A 20,211-nucleotide genomic window follows, 5' to 3' on the forward strand; every position below is an offset into this window, starting at 1 on the left:
ACTTTAAACAAACATGGTTTTAACCTTACAGGAAAAACGTTTGTTCATAACTTTGCCAGAATGTTCCCTGTTAGCGGAGTTAGTATGAAATCTCAGAAAGAGCTGAAATTTCTCATCATTTCATGAATTAGGTGCTGCAGTGAGCATGACCGACGGCACATTTGCCTGGGAAAAAGGCACAGAACCCGTTCTGAAAAAGTGAGTTTTGCCGTTTCACTCACTACAACATAACTCTATCATATTTTTACACTATTACAGTGTGTGTTTGTGTTCTATGTATCAGTTTTCACTGTGGCTTTTAACCGATGTTGTTGATTTTTAACCGATGTTGTTCAGTGTGTCTCTGGACATTAAACCGGGTCGTCTGGTGGCAGTGGTCGGAGCTGTGGGATCTGGGAAGACATCGCTGATATCCGCTCTGCTGGGAGAACTGCACTTCCTCAAGGGCCACATTAATATGAATGTAATCAAACGGATCTCTTGAATGATTAATGCAGCTCTCATCTGCTGGCTGGACATTAGTCATGTGTGTTTGTCTCTCAGGGGTCGGTGGCGTATGTGCCGCAGCAGGCCTGGATACAGAACGCGTCTCTGAAGGACAACGTCCTGTTCGGCTCTGAGCTGGATGAAGAGCGTTACCAGTCTGCGGTGGACGCGTGCGCTCTCGGGCCGGACCTGGACCTTCTGCCTGGGAGAGATCAAACTGAGATCGGAGAGAAGGTAAAGCGTGTGGCTATAGAGCAGTGCTTCCCAACCTTTAGTCCTTGAATCTTTACATATAAGAAAACAGAGACTGGCGAACAGTGTTGGGGGAAACGCATTACAAGTAACTTGAGTTACGTAATAATATTAACTAGTAAAGTAACGCATTACTTGTCAAATTTACAACAAAATATCTGAGTTACTTTTTCACATTAATTTGACTGACAGCTCTCCTGCCCTCATGTTGAGAAAAATAAGGTCAGAGGTGTGTGTGTGTGAACATGATGGTTATTGTAGTTCTAGACTAAATGTGAGCATTTATTTATCTCACTTGCACAATAAAGATTCTGTACTCTTCAAAATGAATAAAATCAGAATACTATGCAAACCTCGCTAAATAACACAACTATTTTTATGCATTTAATCTACCTTTATATTTAATTTACCAATGTCTTGCTGCTGACCTTTGATGATGAAAATTACTAGATTTTTTGTTTTTATTGGTAAAACTTTTTTCTCCTGCATCCTATTCTACCATTATCCAGAATGGCAGCAGAGCTGCGCCCTCTACTCTGCATTTTTACCTCTGCCTGGGGCTTATTATTTCAATTTTGGTATGAAGAGGTCTTTACCGTTGCACAAAAATATCACTTTTTGGTTATAAAAACAAAACAAAAACAAGCCCAGCCCAGGTGAGAAAAAGTAACGCAAAAGTAACGTAACACATTACTTTTCTTAAAAAGTAACTAAGTAACTCAATTAGTTACTTTTTAAGGGAGTAACGCAATATTGTAATGCATTACTTTTCAAAGTAACTTTCCCCAACACTTCTGGCGAATGTAAAGTCACAGTGGGCATATTCAGTGGTAGCCTGACAAGCCAGAGCCACATCAATATGTTGGGTCTGGGAACTCACCATTGGCAGGGCTCAATCCGAGGGGCAGGATAAACGGTTGTCTTCCAAATTCCCTCTGCACGCAATAGGATAGCGCTACAACCAACCAGAGCGCTATCAGTGGTGAGACAACAATCACAAGCGGGTTGTGGCTGAGTTGCCGTTCTTTAGCAGGGAATTCACGCGGAACCGTCGCAACTCTGCCGTCATTATGTTAAGCCCCGACTAGAGTTTGGTTTTTCAAGTTTGCAAGCCAAAGGAGAGTTGCTAGACGACCCTGACTAGATTTGCGACCTGCGTCTAGATTTCTAGGCTAACTCAGTGGTGGATTTAGGCATCTTTTTATAATGTGCATTCTATGTGCAACAAGCTAATGCGGTGTTGGTCCAGGAACAAGGTGGAGAAACACTAACTCTGAATCTTTGGTGTTTGATCTGCTGTGCCGCAGGGCATCAATCTGAGCGGAGGACAGAAGCAGAGGGTGAGTCTGGCCAGGGCGGTTTACAGCTCCGCAGACGTGTTCCTCCTGGATGACCCGCTGTCTGCGGTCGACTCACATGTGGGGAAACATCTGTTTGAAAGGGTGATCGGACCCAAAGGACTGCTCAGAAATAAGGTAGGAGACTAATGTCAAAGTGAACACAGTTTCTTACAACAACAAAAAAAGCAAACAAGGCTAAAAAAGGCTTATTTATAGGCTAATTTCACAGTTTTTTTTGTTTAGCCTAGAACTTAAGCAAACGTTCTAATAAAGTTATGAACAAATGTTCTTCCAGTAACGTTAGTATAAAGTTTGTTCAAAGTTATCTGGTCTTTAATAATGTTCTCAAAACATTAGCACAAAAAACATTTTCATAACTTCGTTCTTAGCTGGGATACTCGCTATATTATTATATATTTCAAAAGCACATGTTCTGCTTGACTTAAACTTCTGCATTGCTGTCCTGTTTTCGCTCCTCCTCTTTCGCTGTAGACTCGTATCCTGGTGACACATGGGATCAGCTTCTTGCCGTATGTAGACGAGATCGTTGTGCTGGTGAACGGGGTTGTGTCTGAGGTGGGATCATACGACACTCTTCGAGCCAATAAAGGCGCTTTCAATGAATTCATGGAAACCTACGGCAAAGATGAAAGCAGCAAAGATAATGGCAATAAAGGTTTGTCTGCCTTCCAACATTTGCATTTTTTTCTGCTGAGCTTCAGATATTGTCCTAAATTCTAAAATGGCAGTCAGTTTCAGTACAAGAACTTGCAATTCAGCTGCTAAAGTATTAATTTCTTTAAAAACAAAATCTTACTAACTCAAAAAAGTTAAAAGGTTTTTATCATAGATTTGGGACGCATGAATGAAAGATCTAGCATTACTTACTTGAAATGCAGTTTCGAGGTATATTTTTTTAGCACTACTTGCATCAAAACATGTGCACGCGTCTCTACAGACATACAGGATGTGATTGATTGTTCTCTGTGGTCAAGCAGCAGCCGCTCAGGAGTCAGCCTATGAAGAGGTCGACACCGTGCCGGAGGTTTTGGAGCCACAGGCCGATGGCTTTCCGGAGGACATCGTCTCAAACACACTGAAGAGAGAAAACAGCTTGCGCAGCAGCCAGCGTCACGCTCAGCGAAACGGAAGGTGAACCAAACACGCCATCGATTAACCTTCCACATGTATGAAGAACAAAAGATTTTATTCCACAGTGTTTCGCACAGATATAACTGAATGTTGCCTCACTTGAGCAAGTATAAAGTGCAACAGTCGGGTTACGGGAGTAAAAACTGCATTAATTTTCTCCATAAGGAAACGTATAAACCTTTAAAGACAGCCCTACTCTGAAACTAAAAGGTTGTTAATCGATAGTATTTGCTTGTGTTGAAGCCACCAGCCCACATGGTTTCAACTTTATCTTCAGATAATTGCTTTTAAATGCAGAATTCGTAGTGGGAAAAACTACTTCCCCCTTGATGCTGTACAGAAAATTCCACCAATCACAGAGTCGCCACAATCAAATGTGCCAAAAGATCTCTTTAGCTCCGCCCACTCCCAAAAGGAAATCGATCTCCATATGCTCTCAAAAACTTAATATTTTAATATATGTACATACCCTTTGCAGCTCTAACAGCTTCAGCTCTTCTGGCTTTCCACAAGGTTTAGGAGTGTGTTTATGGGGATTCTTCTAGAAGCGCATTAGTGATGTTGGACGAGAAGGCCTGGCTCTCAGTCTCCGCTCTAATTCATCCCAAAGGTGTTCTATCGCTCATCCATGTCTTTATGAAGCGACGCTTTGAGCACTGGTGCATGCTGGGACAGGAAGGGGCCGTCCCCAAACTGGTCCCACAAAGTTGGGAGCATGAAATTGTCCAAAATGTCTTGGTGAAGCATTAAGAGTTCCTTTCACTGGAACTAACCCCTGAAAAACAACCCCACCCCATAATCCCCCCTCCACCAAAGTTGACACTACAAGTCCCGTTATCCTGGCAAACGCCAAACCCAGACTCGTCCATGGGATTGTCAGACAGAGAAGCGTGATTGGTCACTCAGAGAACACGTCTCCACTGCTCTAGAGTCCAGTGGCGGCGCACTTTACCCCACTGCATCCCACACTTTGCATTGCACTTGGTGATGTAAGGCTTGGATGAGCTGCTCGGCCATGGAAACCCATTCCATGAAGCTCTACACACTGTTCTTGAGCTCATCTGAAGGACACAGAAGTTTGGAGGTCTGGAGCTCTTGGCGACTTCTGTGACCCTCAGCATGTGCTGACCCCGCTCTGTGACCCTCAGCATGCGCTGACCCCGCTCTGTGACCCTCAGCATGCGCTGACCCCGCTCTGTGACCCTCAGCATGCGCTGACCCCGCTCTGTGACCCTCAGCATGCGCTGACCCCGCTCTGTGACCCTCAGCATGCGCTGACCCCGCTCTGTGACCCTCAGCATGCGCTGACCCCGCTCTGTGACCCTCAGCATGCTCTGACCCCGCTCTGTGACCCTCAGCATGTGCTGACCCCGCTCTGTGGCCCTCAGCATGTGCTGCCCCGCTCTGTGACCCTCAGCATGCGCTGACCCCGCTCTGTGACCCTCAGCATGCGCTGACCCCGCTCTGTGACCCTCAGCATGCGCTGACCCCGCTCTGTGACCCTCAGCATGTGCTGCCCCGCTCTGTGACCCTCAGCATGCGCTGACCCCGCTCTTTGACCCTCAGCATGCGCTGACCCCGCTCTGTGACCCTCAGCATGCGCTGACCCCGCTCTGTGATTTTGTGGCTGTTGAGTTCTCTGAGCTCCTGAGAGCGGCCCATTCTCTCTCTAATGTGTGTAGAAGCGTCTGCAGGCCTAGAGCTTGAATATAGTTTTATATTTCGCCATCGTTTATAATTTGATTATACTGTTCGCAATGCTTCATGGGATTGTAGTTCTTTCACTCACTAAAGTCGGTAAGTTCACAGTATTGTACCTTTGTCGTTTACATTTTTTTGCTTCAAATCAAAGTTTAGTGTTGTGATTCACCTCAGAGCTGGTTGGCTTCGCTCATGGCTTTAACCAAGACTTTTGAAATCCCTATGGGAGAAATTAATTAAAGAAATACTTCCAGAACAGGAACTTCTGCACTCTATGCTCATGATCTTTCAATAAAGCCACTGAAATGCAACAACAGACTTCATTGCAACAGTGCAGTTTTGTGTTCACCAAGAGCCACTTGTATTTTTGTCTTCAGTGTGCGAGTGAGGAAGAACAGCTCTCTTCGAAGTAAGAAAGACTCCGGCGATAAGAAAGGACAGCGGCTGATTGAGAAAGAGACGATGGAGACCGGAACGGTACATAATAGCAACTTTTGCTTCTCTGTGTTTTGTTGTCTATTTTCCCCTCAGTAATTGTGCCAATGATGTTTTCCTCCATATTCCAGGTGAAGTTCTCGTTGTATGTTCAGTATCTGAAGGCTATGGGCTGGTGTTACGTCAGCTTGAGCTTCCTCTTCTACTTCATCCAGAATGTGGCCGTCATTGGTCAAAACCTGTGGCTCAGTGACTGGACTAATGATGCGGAGAAATACTTCAACCAAACCTACCCCAATCATATTAGAGACACGAGAATAGGCGTCTTCGGAGGCCTGGGACTAATACAAGGTATGAGAGGGTTAATAAATACTTTTATAAACAGAATGAAATAGAGGACAGGATATTGTGGGATTTTAAAGAGGCCATATGATGCAAGTTCGCTATTTTGGATTATTGGGTGTACTAGAATAGGTTAAAATGCTTTAATGTTAAAAAAAACGTATTTTTCACATACATTATTGCAACTCCTGTTTCCAAAAAAGCCCCACCTTCCATAAAGCTCAGAGTGCTCTGATTGGCCAGTTGACCCAGTGCGCTGTGATTGGCCAGTTGACCCAGCGCGCTGTGATTGGCCAGTTGACCCAGTGCGCTGTGATTGGCCAGCTGACCTAGTGCGCTGTGATTGGCTGTTTTTGAATTTAGCATCTCCAATGTGTGTGAGAATCACATGAATCCCAATGAATGAATCAAAAAATCCACAATAAATCCAAACTGACTTCAATCAAAAGTGGCGCTACATCTCCCCCCCTCACAGCCATTTCTCAGCTCTTGCCAATGTCTAACTCTGATTCGTGTGTCAAATGTTATATTTTAAGCATGCTAAGAACCACAAAAACACCCAAAATACATGGTTTTGAATTAAATAATGGTGTCAGTTTGAAAGAGAACAGCCCGTGGATGAATGGATAGCATGCGGTGTGATGTTGTGGGAGGTTAATTGTTAATGTTCTAAGAAAGATTTACTAACGTCCCCATTATGTTATTTCTAAATGTTCTCTGAACGTTCATAATGTTCAGAGTTTTAAATGTTTTTAGTGTTTTTATCTTGGTTATGTGACCGTTACGGCGTTCCATTAAATAATTAATAACATTTAAAAAGCATTGGATCAACTAAGACATTTCAGAAAAAAAAGCTCTATGAACAATATATATTTGTGCTAACATTATTAAGGACCAGATAGCGTTGAACAAACGCTCTATTAACGTTACTGGAGGAACGTTTGTTCATGACTTTGGTCTGAGACTCAGCTGAAGGATAGCCGTTTGGAGAGATGGACAGTCTATTTCAGGGATATCATTTGGTCATGAATTTCATAATAAGAATATGATAAACTTTACCTAAATTTAGTTCACATCATCTACATACATGTTCTAGATATACTTGTTTGTCAAAGTTGTGGGTCATATGGTGTAGAAGATAATAAGTGAAGGCAAGCCATATTGGCATCATTATCAAAGTTATTCTCCATTTAGACCGTATAGAATGATCTGATGTATGAGCTTGTGATATTTGGCGAGTGAAATGAGAAAACGCCTCAGTCCGTGTTTACGCTCTGAGAGCTTCAGTCAGGACATGAGCTGATGGGATGTCTTTCTCTGGCAGGGTTTCTGGTGTTTTTAGGCACTATACTCCTGGCTGATGGATCCATCGGTGCGTCCAGGACTCTACACACAAATCTGCTGTCTAATATTCTGAAAGTGCCCATGGTGTTCTTTGATACCACTCCTTCAGGACGAGTAGTCAATCGCTTCGCTAAGGTATGGATGGGCCTGAGTTGAACACTGAACATGATTTTGTTGATCTACAGATGAATTAGTGGGCTTGTGTGAAGCCCAGAGACCAGCTCATTAGCATTCAAAATAAGGGTTCAAAAAACAGTGATGCCATAGAAGCATTTTTGGAAGAGTTCTTAAAGGAACCATTATTTTTCGAAGAACATTTGAATAATCTAAAGAACCTTTTGTGTAATGGAACGATTCTGTGGATGTTAAAGGTTCTTCATGGAACCATCAATGGAATTTGGCAATGGTCATTTTTGACCCCCAAAAATTTTCATTTTGGCTTTTTAGAATTTTTTTACTTCATCAGAATGCTACGAAACTTGGTAAAGGTTTTGGCACTTGCTATGTGAACACACGCACACACACAGGTTTGTTTAGCTATGAGGACATACCATAGGCCCAATGGTTTTTATACTGTACAAACTGTACATTATATCCCCCTACACTACCCCTAAACCTACCCAACACACACGCACACACACACACACACACACACACACACACACACACACACACACACACACACACACACACACACACACACACACACACACACACACACACACACACACACACACACACACACACACACACACACACACACACACACACACACACACTACCCCTAAACCTACCCATCACACACGCTACCCCTAAACCTACCCAACACACACACACACACACACACACACACACACACACACACACACACACACACACACACACACACACACACACACACACACACACACACACACACACACACACACACTACCCCTAAACCTACCCATCACACACGCTACCCCTAAACCTACCCAACACACACACACACACACACACACTACCCCTAAACCTACCCATCACACACACACACACACTACCCCTAAACCTACCCAACACACACACACACACACACACACTACCCCTAAACCTACCCATCACACACACACACACAACCCCTAAACCTACCCATCACACACACACATACACACACACACACACACATACACAACCCCTAAACCTACCCATCACACACACACACACACAACCCCTAAATCTACCCATCACACACACACACACACACACACACACACATACAAAACCCCTAAACCTACCCATCACACACACACACACACACACACACACACACAAATCATAGACATGTTTCGAAAAAGTGAACATATAAACATATTAATCTAATTATATATAAACGCATCCCAAGACTGTGAAAATAACGAACTGGACTATCGCTGGACTTCGCATGTTCTTAAACTGAAATATTGTTTTGGATGTGGCTTATATTTAGGATATCTTCACTGTGGATGAGATGATCCCGATGTCCTTCCGATCCTGGATTCTCTGTCTTCTCGGCGTCTTAGGGACGTTGTTTGTCATCTGTCTGGCTACTCCGATCTTCACTGCCGTTGTTGTACCAATGGCGGTTATCTACTACTTTGTGCAGGTAACACAACTAACAGCAATGATAGAATGAGTCTCTCACATATAGTACGTCAAATTACTCAAATCTATTGTGTTGTTCTCAAGTTTGTCTAAACCTGCTTCCTGTGTTTCAGAGGTTCTATGTTGCTACATCTAGGCAACTCAGACGTCTGGATTCTGTGTCTCGATCTCCCATTTACTCCCACTTTGGAGAGACGGTATCCGGCCTGTCTGTGATCAGGGCGTACGGGCACCAGCAGCGTTTCCTGAAGCAGAATGAGGACACCATCGATCAGAACCTCAAAAGCGTCTATCCGTGGATCGTTTCTAATCGGTCAGAGTTGGCTCTATAAATCAAGCTCTAGTCAAGAGATGATCTGTGAGTGCTCTATAATCTGCTGTTGGCTTTCAGGTGGTTGGCCATGCGGCTGGAGTCTCTGGGGAATCTGGTGGTGTTTTTCTCAGCTTTGTTTGCTGTAATCTCTCGAAACTCTTTGAATAGTGGACTGGTCGGACTGTCCATCTCATACGCCTTAAATGTAAGTATTTTTGATTTCGAGGTACCTGTGATAGGCAGTCAAATAACCTTTCCATGAAGTAACTCTACGTCTTATTAGGTGACGCAAACTTTGAACTGGCTTGTGAGAATGACATCCGAGTTGGAGACCAACATCGTCGCTGTGGAAAGAGTGAGCGAGTACGCGGAGATCAAAAACGAGGTAGAGAATTCAAGCATTTTCAGGGGACATCTTCTGGATTCATTCTTAATCTCCCAAACATACTATAGATGAGCCAAAAACTACAGACAGCTTGAAACATTCTTAAAGCGTTAAACCTTAAAACCTCAAGATTGACTGAACGATGTCTTTGCAAAAAGAGTACGATCACATATAATTTCCCAATAATGTAGAGCATTTTGTGTGATTGTAGCAGTGTTAATTTTGACAGCAAATTTTGATTTAGTTTTAGTCCTAGTCTTTTGACTAAAATGCCATTTAGTTTTAGTCATATTTTAGTCGCCTGAATTGTTTTTAGTTTTAGTCTAGTTTTAGTCGACTAAATATCATAAGATTTGTAATCTACAGTAGTTTTAGTCTCCTAAAATCTAATGAGTTTAGTTAAATTTTAATACATTAGGAATTTAAGCGTCACATAACCGACTGTCACTTGAACTGACATTTTGACACCATTTTGTTTTTGACATTAAAAATACACGAAAGAGCTCAATTCACTTTTTTGTTTGTTTTTTAAAAACATCTATATAGTTTTTATAACTTTGTATTTCTGTTTTAGTCAGTAGACCATATCAAGTTAAGCTAAAGCTTTAAATAAGTTTGTTTATTTATTTATTTATTTTAATTTCAGTTAACATTTATTTAATTTCAAGTAACGAAGATTGTTTTAATGGTTTCAGTGAACTATTATAACCCTGATACTTTATTGAATATGTGTCAAATACTGGTCTTTCCTCCCGACTATGAATTAAATGGGAATTAAATTAAATACAGTTTATTGTTTAACCAAAAATGAATATATAAAGCGTGACTTTTAATGATAAACAAGTTGGAAATACACCAGGACTCTTATTTTGAAATGTCTGCGCCTCTATTGCAGTTGCAGGAGCTCATTCAAGTTCAGATGAGGAGATAAATATGCTTTATTACAACCGTCTAAAACATATTACTATATAAACATCGTACAGTAAACATTGTCATTATTCATCAGCATTAGTTCATAAACACTGGCCTGGCATAAATGTGTGTTATTGATTAATTGAGCCGCCAGAACGATTGATCAGTTCTGACCCCATCTCTGCCCTAATCCACCCTCACTAACATTCTCCTCTCGCTTTTATTTGTTGACGATAATGACTTCTCGTCAGAGTTTTTGTCATCCAACACTAGTTTTTATTGAGTTATCGTCTCGTTTTCGTCAGTGAAAAAAGGTCGTTGATGAAAATTATTCGTCAACTATATTAACACTGGATTGTAGCTAAATTATTAAATGAAAAGTCACCTGAAAGTACATCATACTCCATAAATACCTATAAGGGAATATTTGCACACTAGTTTTACCTTATTTGAACAGATCCATATGAAATCCAATAGTTTTGAAAACTTTAAATGGTGAATGTGATTCAGTTGATTTAGTGTGAGAATGTGTGTGTGTGTCCAGGCGCCGTGGATCACCAGTAGCCGTCCTCCTGACGACTGGCCCTCGGCCGGGAATATCCGCTTTGAAAACTACAAAGTTCGATACCGGCCTGAGCTGGAGCTCATTCTCCACGGGATCACATGTGACATTGAAAGCACTGAGAAGGTGAGGAGACGCACCTGATTCTTAATACGTTTGATATTTTGAAAATAAACATTATTATATATGGATCATTATTAAACAAGACTTAAAGGGTTAGTTCACCCAAAAATGTAAATTCTGTCATTAATTCCTCACCCTCATGTGGTTGGACACCCGTCAGACCTCCGTTCATCTTCAGACACAAATGAAGATATTTTAGTGTAAAGCTGATGCTGAGAAAGGCTTCAGATAGGCCTCCATTGGCATTCAGTACATTTACACTCACAAGACCCATAAAAGGCACTTAAAACGTTGTTACAAAGTCCATCTCACCACAGTGGCTCTACAATAATTTTACGATGCGAATAGTTTTTGTGCGCAAAACAAAAATCAAAATAACACCTTTATCCAGCTTGTTCTTGTCTTCCGTGTGTGTCTCCACGACGCATGCGTGAGAATATGACGCAGATCCGGCGTTCGGACACATGACCCAGAAGAGATTTGTTTACAAGCAGAGGAAGACGCGCGTATCTCAGCTGTTGAATTCTACATTGATCGTGCTTTAGGTCTCGGTGTAGAGCTCAAAATGGGGTTTAAGTGAGCATTTCATGGATTCCCGAACGCCGGATCTGCTCATATTCTCGCGCATGCGTCGTGGAGAATGCCAATGGAGGCCTATCTGAAGCCTTTCTCAGCATCAGATTTACACTAAAATATCTTCATTTGTGTCTGAAGATGAACGGAGGTCTGACGGGTGTCCAACCACATGAGGGTGACGAATTAATGACAGCATTTTCATTTTTGGGTGAACTAACCCTTTAACATGCAGAGTTTGAAGATCAGTCGATAACTGTTGAAGTTTTCATTTCAATCGAGTTCTGTGGTCCAGTAACCCGTCTGCACATGCTCATCGGCTCATTCAGCTGGTCTTCATGGGGATATTTAAACTAATGTAGATTAAAAGATAAATATTGCGAGCATGTGTAATGCATTAAGGGTCATGTAACAGGTCTCAGGACTCATTGTCACTTGAATATTTTCCCAGATTGGCATTGTTGGTCGGACTGGTGCAGGCAAATCTAGTCTGACCAACTGTTTGTTCCGCATCATTGAAGCTAGTGAAGGTCGAATCATCATCGACGGGGTTGACATCTCCACCCTGGGGCTTCATGATCTCAGGAGCAGACTGACCATCATCCCTCAGGTGCGTTCAGTCGATGCATTCACATTTATCCACTCACTCAGTTTGCACTCTGGACTTCCACATGGAGGACGGCACAGTGTCCTTCACCAGATGAATCTGCCCACAGCTGATTGAAACACACCCCAGTTCTCCATCTTAGACAGGCAATCATTCATAGGGGAGGGAGCTTTGAGTTCTGCAAGTTAGAGCATGTGTGTGTAAAGGAGGTCAGCTAGTAGTTGCTGTGCGAGTAAACCTCACTCCTCTGATCTCAAGAGACGCTCTAGTGACTGACATTAGGGGTTGAAGCCTTTAGCCTCCTTGTTAGAGCGACCAATTCTCATACAGGCAGACCCGGGTTCGAGTCCCGCTTGGAACGGGCGGTTCAAACAGGAGGGGTTACATTTGGTGCCATGACCCGGATGGGAGTGAGGTTTAGGGGGGTGAGTGTAACGGAGGCCAGCTAGTAGTTGCTGTGCGAGTAAACCTCACTCCTCTGATCTCAAGAGACGCTCTAGTGACTGACATTAGGGGTTGCAGCCTTTAGCCTCCTTGTTGGAGTGTGCAACTCTTGTACTGGCGGACCCGGGTTCGAGTCCCGCTTGGAGCGGGTGGTCCGAACAGGAGGCGTTACATCTGCATAGTGTGTCATTTCAAAAGACTGTGTTAAATATTAGTTTCATTAACCCTCTAGGCGCCACGGTCGAGTTTACTCGACAAGATGCGGCACTGAATAAAACGGTGGGTATCAAATTTCGTTCGACCTCCCCTCCACTAGATGGCAGACATGTCATACTTCATCCCCGACTCAAAAAAACATCATGCTTCTATACAAAATCTTCAAGCAAGAGCGCATTAAATCAGTGCGAACAAACACGGAGCTAGTGTGCGAGTGAGACATTTTATCAGAGCAATATTGTCAACGTCAGCGAGTATTTGCATTAAATTATTATTATTTTCTAATGGCATCAATAAAGCTTACCCGCAATGAAGTGTTGGGTCTTCTATTCGCGGACCCTGATTCTGAAGGGGAATATCTGCCTTCAGAAGATGACATGATTCTGAAGGTGAAACTGTAGCCCTACACCAAGCACAAACGGTGAATCCTTTGCCCAATGTAGATGGTCCTTTGCTCAATGTCAGTGGTGGAAACAATGTTTCCCGGGGTCGCAGTGTTCATCGCAAAGTTAGCAGGTGTGTTAGTGTTGTGGGGAAGGGAGATTTTTACAGCGCTAGCCATGAAGCTTCATCTTCTGACCGTGTGCCTCTCCACAATCGCGGCGACAGTATTGTGGTGGAGACTTTGTCTAATGCCACTGAGTATGTTAGACGAGGGCGAAGTATTCATAGGACAGTTAGGGGTCAACATGGAGGCAGGTTGGGGAGTCGCAATGACAATGACAGTAATCTCACTCATGATCTTTGCCTTGCCATGGCGAGTGAGCTTTTGAACTAAACAGGTCTTGTCTACTTGTGTTTATGTATCATATGAATAATATACATGTGCCCCATACATGGAATCAGAGTGCCTACTGTATGTAGTAAATGGAAAATCTCTACAGCAAAAGGCCAACAGCTACATGCATTCGGTTTGTTTCTACCATTTATTTTTGTTTGTTGACGATTTACTATTTACTATCACTTTTAAGATATAGCCTTTTGAAATTAATTTGTCAAAATCAAGCATTTGAGAGTGTCCCGCAATGCTGAATAATGAATGAATGCTTTATTCCAGGACCCAGTTCTCTTCTCCGGAACTCTGCGGATGAACCTGGACCCTTTCCAGACGTTTAGTGATGAGGAAATATGGAATGTTCTGGAGTTGGCTCATCTGAAAGATTATGTTCGGGGTTTGCCGACCGGACTTCAACACGAGGTCTCGGAGGGCGGAGAGAATTTAAGGTTTGTAAACATGTGCTTTGAATGTGCGTAGTTTCTGTTCCGAGTCCAGGGAGTGGACACGTCACAATATTCATCCGTTAAATAATTCATACGCAGAATAAAGGGGGCGGGGCCTGGTTGAGTTAGTTAGTAGTGTGTTGAAACTGCCGGTTATGGTAAGGAGCGGGACATTTCCCAAACACCAATCACAACACACTGCTCTGACCAATCAGAGCACTGTGTGCTTTTCAGAAGGAGGGGCTTCATAGAGACAGGAAGTAAACAGAGCGTTACTGGCAGACTGGGAAGAGAGGACCCGCAACAATGGAGAATATGAGGAATAATCAATTAAAACCTGCTCTGGACGAGATGTATGTCTGGTTTCTGATCTTGACATGTGTTTCCACTAGTCTTGGTCAGAGACAGCTGCTGTGTCTCGCCCGGGCCTTGCTCAGGAAATCCCGTATACTCATCCTGGATGAAGCCACAGCGGCCGTGGATCTGGAGACGGACGACCTCATCCAGAGCACCATCCGCAGGGAGTTTTCCCACTGTACGGTGCTCACCATCGCACATCGGCTCAACACCATCCTGGACAGCTCACGGTGAGCAGCCTTACAGCTCATTTACACAGAGCTGGTCTCAAAGCAGACGCACTGCAGGGATAATGTCTTACATTCAATAAGATCTTCATTAGCAGTTCAATTCAAAATGCCTTAAAATGCCTTATATACTGTCGTCACAATGCCATGATATCAGTGAATAACATTTCACATTTCAATACTTATTGTTACTGGATGACCTTCCTTTTAACTATTTATGAAATGTTAAATACATTTCAAACATGAATTATTATGCTAAGTGATACAGTAATACATTAAAGGGTTAGTTCACCCAAAAATATAAATTCTGTCATTAATGACTGACCCTCATGTGGTTGGACACCCGTCAGACCTCCGTTCATCTTCGTTCATATTTTAGTGTAAATCTGATGCTCTGAAAGGCCTCCATTGGCTCAACTTTACACTCTCAAGACCCTTAAAAGACACTAAAGACTAAAGTTACAAAGTCCATCTCACTACAGCGGCTCTACAATAACTTTATGAAGACGAGAATAGTTTCTGTGCGCAAAAAAAACCTAAATAACGACTTCTATAGTAATGACGATTTCAAAACACAGCATCATAAAGCTTTGAAGCGTTATGAATCAGTGAGTCGAATCATGATTCGGATCGCGTGTCAAACCGCCAAACTGCTGAAATCACGTGACTTTGGCGATCCAAACCGCTGAATCGACTCACTGATTCATAACGCTCTGAACCGCTGAATCGACTCACTGATTCATAATGCTTCGAACCACTGAATCGACTCACTGATTCGTAACGCTCTGAACCGCTGAATCGACTCACTGATTCATAATGCTTCAAACCGCTGAATCGACTCACTGATTCGTAACGCTCTGAACCGCTGAATCGACTCACTGATTCGTAACGCTCTGAACGCTCTGAACTCACTGATTCGTAACGCTCTGAACCGCTGAATCGACTCACTGATTCATAATGCTTCGAACCGCTGAATCGACTCACTGATTCGTAACGCTCTGAACCGCTGAATCGACTCACTGATTCATAATGCTTCAAACCGCTGAATCGACTCACTGATTCGTAACGCTCTGAACCGCTGAATCGACTCACTGATTCATAATGCTTCAAACCGCTGAATCGACTCACTGATTCATAATGCTTCAAACCGCTGAATCGACTCACTGATTCATAATGCTCCAAACCGCTGAATCGACTCACTGATTCATAACGCTCTGAACCGCTGAATCGACTCACTGATTCATAACGCTCTGAACCGCTGAATCGACTCACTGATTCATAACGCTCTGAACCGCTGATTCGACTCATTGATTCATAACGCTTCGAAGCTTCATGAGGCCGTGTTTTGAAATCGTCTTCACTATATAAGTCGTTATTTAGGGTTTTTTTGCGCACAAAAACTATTCTCGTCGCTTCATAAAGTGATTGTAGAGCCGCTGTAGTGAGATGGACTTTGTAACTTTAGTCTTTAGTGTCTTTTAAGGGTCTTGAGAGTGTAAAGTTGAGCCAAAAGCGTTATGAATCAGTGAGTCGAATCATGATTCGGATCGCGTGTCAAACCGCCAAACTGCTGAAATCACGTGACTTTGGCGATCCAAACCGCTGAATCGACTCACTGATTCATAACGCTCTGAACCGCTGAATCGACTCACTGATTCATAATGCTTCGAACCACTGAATCGACTCACTGATTCGTAACGCTCTGAACCGCTGAATCGACTCACTGATTCATAATGCTTCAAACCGCTGAATCGACTCACTGATTCGTAACGCTCTGAACCGCTGAATCGACTCACTGATTCGTAACGCTCTGAACCGCTGAATCGACTCACTGATTCGTAACGCTCTGAACCGCTGAATCGACTCACTGATTCATAATGCTTCGAACCGCTGAATCGACTCACTGATTCGTAACGCTCTGAACCGCTGAATCGACTCACTGATTCATAATGCTTCGAACCGCTGAATCGACTCACTGATTCGTAACGCTCTGAACCGCTGAATCGACTCACTGATTCATAATGCTTCAAACCGCTGAATCGACTCACTGATTCGTAACGCTCTGAACCGCTGAATCGACTCACTGATTCATAATGCTTCAAACCGCTGAATCGACTCACTGATTCATAATGCTTCAAACCGCTGAATCGACTCACTGATTCATAATGCTCCAAACCGCTGAATCGACTCACTGATTCATAACGCTCTGAACCGCTGAATCGACTCACTGATTCATAACGCTCTGAACCGCTGAATCGACTCACTGATTCATAACGCTCTGAACCGCTGATTCGACTCATTGATTCATAACGCTTCGAAGCTTCATGAGGCCGTGTTTTGAAATCGTCTTCACTATATAAGTCGTTATTTAGGGTTTTTTTGCGCACAAAAACTATTCTCGTCGCTTCATAAAGTGATTGTAGAGCCGCTGTAGTGAGATGGACTTTGTAACTTTAGTCTTTAGTGTCTTTTAAGGGTCTTGAGAGTGTAAAGTTGAGCCAAAAGCGTTATGAATCAGTGAGTCGAATCATGATTCGGATCGCGTGTCAAACCGCCAAACTGCTGAAATCACGTGACTTTGGCGATCCAAACCGCTGAATCGACTCACTGATTCATAACGCTCTGAACCGCTGAATCGACTCACTGATTCATAATGCTTCGAACCACTGAATCGACTCACTGATTCGTAACGCTCTGAACCGCTGAATCGACTCACTGATTCATAATGCTTCAAACCGCTGAATCGACTCACTGATTCGTAACGCTCTGAACCGCTGAATCGACTCACTGATTCGTAACGCTCTGAACCGCTGAATCGACTCACTGATTCGTAACGCTCTGAACCGCTGAATCGACTCACTGATTCATAATGCTTCGAACCGCTGAATCGACTCACTGATTCGTAACGCTCTGAACCGCTGAATCGACTCACTGATTCATAATGCTTCGAACCGCTGAATCGACTCACTGATTCGTAACGCTCTGAACCGCTGAATCGACTCACTGATTCATAATGCTTCAAACCGCTGAATCGACTCACTGATTCGTAACGCTCTGAACCGCTGAATCGACTCACTGATTCATAATGCTTCAAACCGCTGAATCGACTCACTGATTCATAATGCTTCAAACCGCTGAATCGACTCACTGATTCATAATGCTCCAAACCGCTGAATCGACTCACTGATTCATAACGCTCTGAACCGCTGAATCGACTCACTGATTCATAACGCTCTGAACCGCTGAATCGACTCACTGATTCATAACGCTCTGAACCGCTGAATCGACTCACTGATTCATAACGCTCTGAACCGCTGATTCGACTCATTGATTCATAACGCTTCGAAGCTTCATGAGGCCGTGTTTTGAAATCGTCTTCACTATATAAGTCGTTATTTAGGGTTTTTTTGCGCACAAAAACTATTCTCGTCTTCATAAAGTTATTGTAGAGCCGCTGTAGAGAGATGGACTTTGTAACTTTAGTCTTTAGTGTCTTTTAAGGGTCTTGAGAGTGTAAAGTTGAGCCAATGGAGGCCTTTCAGAGCATCAGATTTACACTAAAATATCTTCATTTGTGTCTGAAGATGAACGGAGGTCTGACGGGTGTCCAACCACATGAGGCTCAGTCATTAATGACACAATTTACATTTTTGGGTGAACTAACCCTTTAAGTGGCGTTTAGCCTAAACAAAAATCCCGTGAAGAGTCAGAAATACAACGAGTGCTTTAAGTCTTTACATATCTAGACTAGCCTGCACGATTAATCGGTAAAAGTTCACATTCAGATGATCACAGAAGAGCTGGATAAAAGTGTAAAGTTCAGATATAAACACTGATGTCTACAGTAGAGATCATAATAGAGTGAATCACCATTTGAGAGTACACTACATACACTGATTTTTGAAAATAGGCTCGTTTTCTGTCTCCAGAAAACAGAAGAGTCGAGTTTTAAACAGGAGAAATATGGAAAGTCTTTGGTCATTTTTGAGCAAGATGCTAACGGTCTAATCAGATTCAATGATCTATGCTAAGCTATGCTAAAAGTGCTACCGCCAGACCCGGAGATCGGCTGAATGGATTCAAAAACGGTCAAACTCAAGTGTTTAACTCTAGAGGAGACGGAGAATGAGCCTATCTTCAAAAATAGTGGTGTGTTCCTTTAAATGCATGGCATTTATTAAACGACACCAGAGAAAAGAACCTCTCAGATAATAGCAATGGCAATTGCTAGCAATATTTGCATATTTTAAAGTGAACTGAAACTTCAGCCTCTGTGTGTGATCCGTGCGCTCCTCTTCTCGGTGTAGGGTGATGGTCCTGGATTCCGGGAAGATCGTGGAGTTTGATTCGCCCAGTGCTTTGCTCAACACACAGGGACATTTCTACTCAATGGCGAAGGACGCTGGACTCTGAGGGGTCGGGAACATGTGATGTTTCACGTCTGGATTTCTCTTCCAGCCAGGAGGACAAAAGAGTTTTATCACCGTTTGTATGTTATCCTGTTATTATTTTGTTGTTGTTGTGTTGTTTGACATGGGTTTGTGTTGTGCTAATAAAGTGTATTAAATTTTCTATTTTGTGTATGCCTGTATATTTATATAAAGCCCATGTCAATTTTGCACATATTTGAAAGACAGCGGTTTATGATATTCTGAGTGCATGATGAGTTCGATCGACAGCACTCGACCTGCTTATGAGCATCTTAAGGGTTCCCATGATGAGATCATTTGATTTAGTTTTAATTCATTTTTATTTAGATTAAATGTTGTGAATTAAACAGCTTGTTTCTTTTTATATAGAGCCTTTTTGGCATATAATGTGTGTGCGTCTGTGTGTGTGTGTGCGTCTGTGTATGTGTGTGTGTCTGTGTGTGTGTGTGTGTGTGTGTGTGTGTGTGTGTGTGTGTGTGTGTGTGTGTGTGTGTGGGTCTGTGTGTGTGTGTGTGTGTGTGTGTGTGTGTGTGTGTGTGTGTGTGTGTGTGTGCGTCTGCGTGTGTGTGCATGTTTCTGTGTGTGTGTGTGTGTGTGTGTGTGTGTGTGTCTGTGTCTGTGTGCGTCTCTGTGTGTGCGTGCGTGTGTGTGTGTGTGTGTGTGTGTGTGTGTGTGTGTGTGTGTGTGTGTGTGTGTGTGTGTGTGTGTGTGTGTGTGTGTGTGTGTCTGTGTCTGTGTGCGTCTCTGTGTGTGTGTGTGTGTGTGTGTGTGTGTGTGTGTGTGTGTGTGTGTGTGTGTGTGTGTGTGTGTGTGTGTCTGTGTCTGTGTGCGTCTCTGTGTGTGTGTGTGTGTGTGTGTGTGTGTGTGTGTGTGTGTGTGTGTGTGTGTGTGTGTGTGTGTGTGTGTGTGTGTCTGTGTCTGTGTCTGTGTGTGTAACAGTGGTATGATTGTTTCTTTCTCCTGACACACTGCACAAAAACCAAAACAGGAAGTTTAGTTGTACGGAAAATATAAGGAAGTAAAACAACTTCTACAGGAGGCCGGACCAGAACAACAAACAAAATCTGTTAAAACAAAAAGGATATTAGCTGAACAAAGGGGAGCTAACACACACACACACACACACACACACACACACACACAGTACACAGTGGCGCCTCCAGAAATTT

General features: G+C 43.0%; 1 protein-coding gene across 2 annotated transcripts in view; it reads left to right on the forward strand.

Annotated features, from left to right (window-relative positions):
• The window catches only part of abcc2 (ATP binding cassette subfamily C member 2), a 45,652-nt gene extending 26,266 nt beyond the window's left edge, over positions 1-19,386 (forward strand). For both annotated transcript variants that reach the window (XM_079843138.1, XM_079843137.1), the window contains 18 exons: positions 132-198; positions 337-463; positions 544-720; positions 2,046-2,213; positions 2,571-2,754; positions 3,077-3,230; positions 5,309-5,408; positions 5,498-5,717; positions 7,033-7,187; positions 8,518-8,673; positions 8,786-8,985; positions 9,064-9,190; positions 9,269-9,370; positions 10,827-10,970; positions 11,992-12,150; positions 13,865-14,031; positions 14,421-14,615; positions 18,920-19,386. In XM_079843138.1, the coding sequence (XP_079699264.1) occupies positions 132-198; positions 337-463; positions 544-720; positions 2,046-2,213; positions 2,571-2,754; positions 3,077-3,230; positions 5,309-5,408; positions 5,498-5,717; positions 7,033-7,187; positions 8,518-8,673; positions 8,786-8,985; positions 9,064-9,190; positions 9,269-9,370; positions 10,827-10,970; positions 11,992-12,150; positions 13,865-14,031; positions 14,421-14,615; positions 18,920-19,025 (2,708 nt within the window). In that variant the 3' untranslated portion in view covers positions 19,026-19,386. The remainder of the gene's footprint in view (positions 1-131; positions 199-336; positions 464-543; positions 721-2,045; positions 2,214-2,570; positions 2,755-3,076; positions 3,231-5,308; positions 5,409-5,497; positions 5,718-7,032; positions 7,188-8,517; positions 8,674-8,785; positions 8,986-9,063; positions 9,191-9,268; positions 9,371-10,826; positions 10,971-11,991; positions 12,151-13,864; positions 14,032-14,420; positions 14,616-18,919) is intronic.
• Positions 19,387-20,211: the final 825 nt, after the last annotated feature.

This window comes from Gobio gobio (genome assembly GCF_949357685.1).
Source record: "Gobio gobio genome assembly, chromosome: 18".
Classification (NCBI taxonomy): domain Eukaryota; kingdom Metazoa; phylum Chordata; class Actinopteri; order Cypriniformes; family Gobionidae; genus Gobio; species Gobio gobio.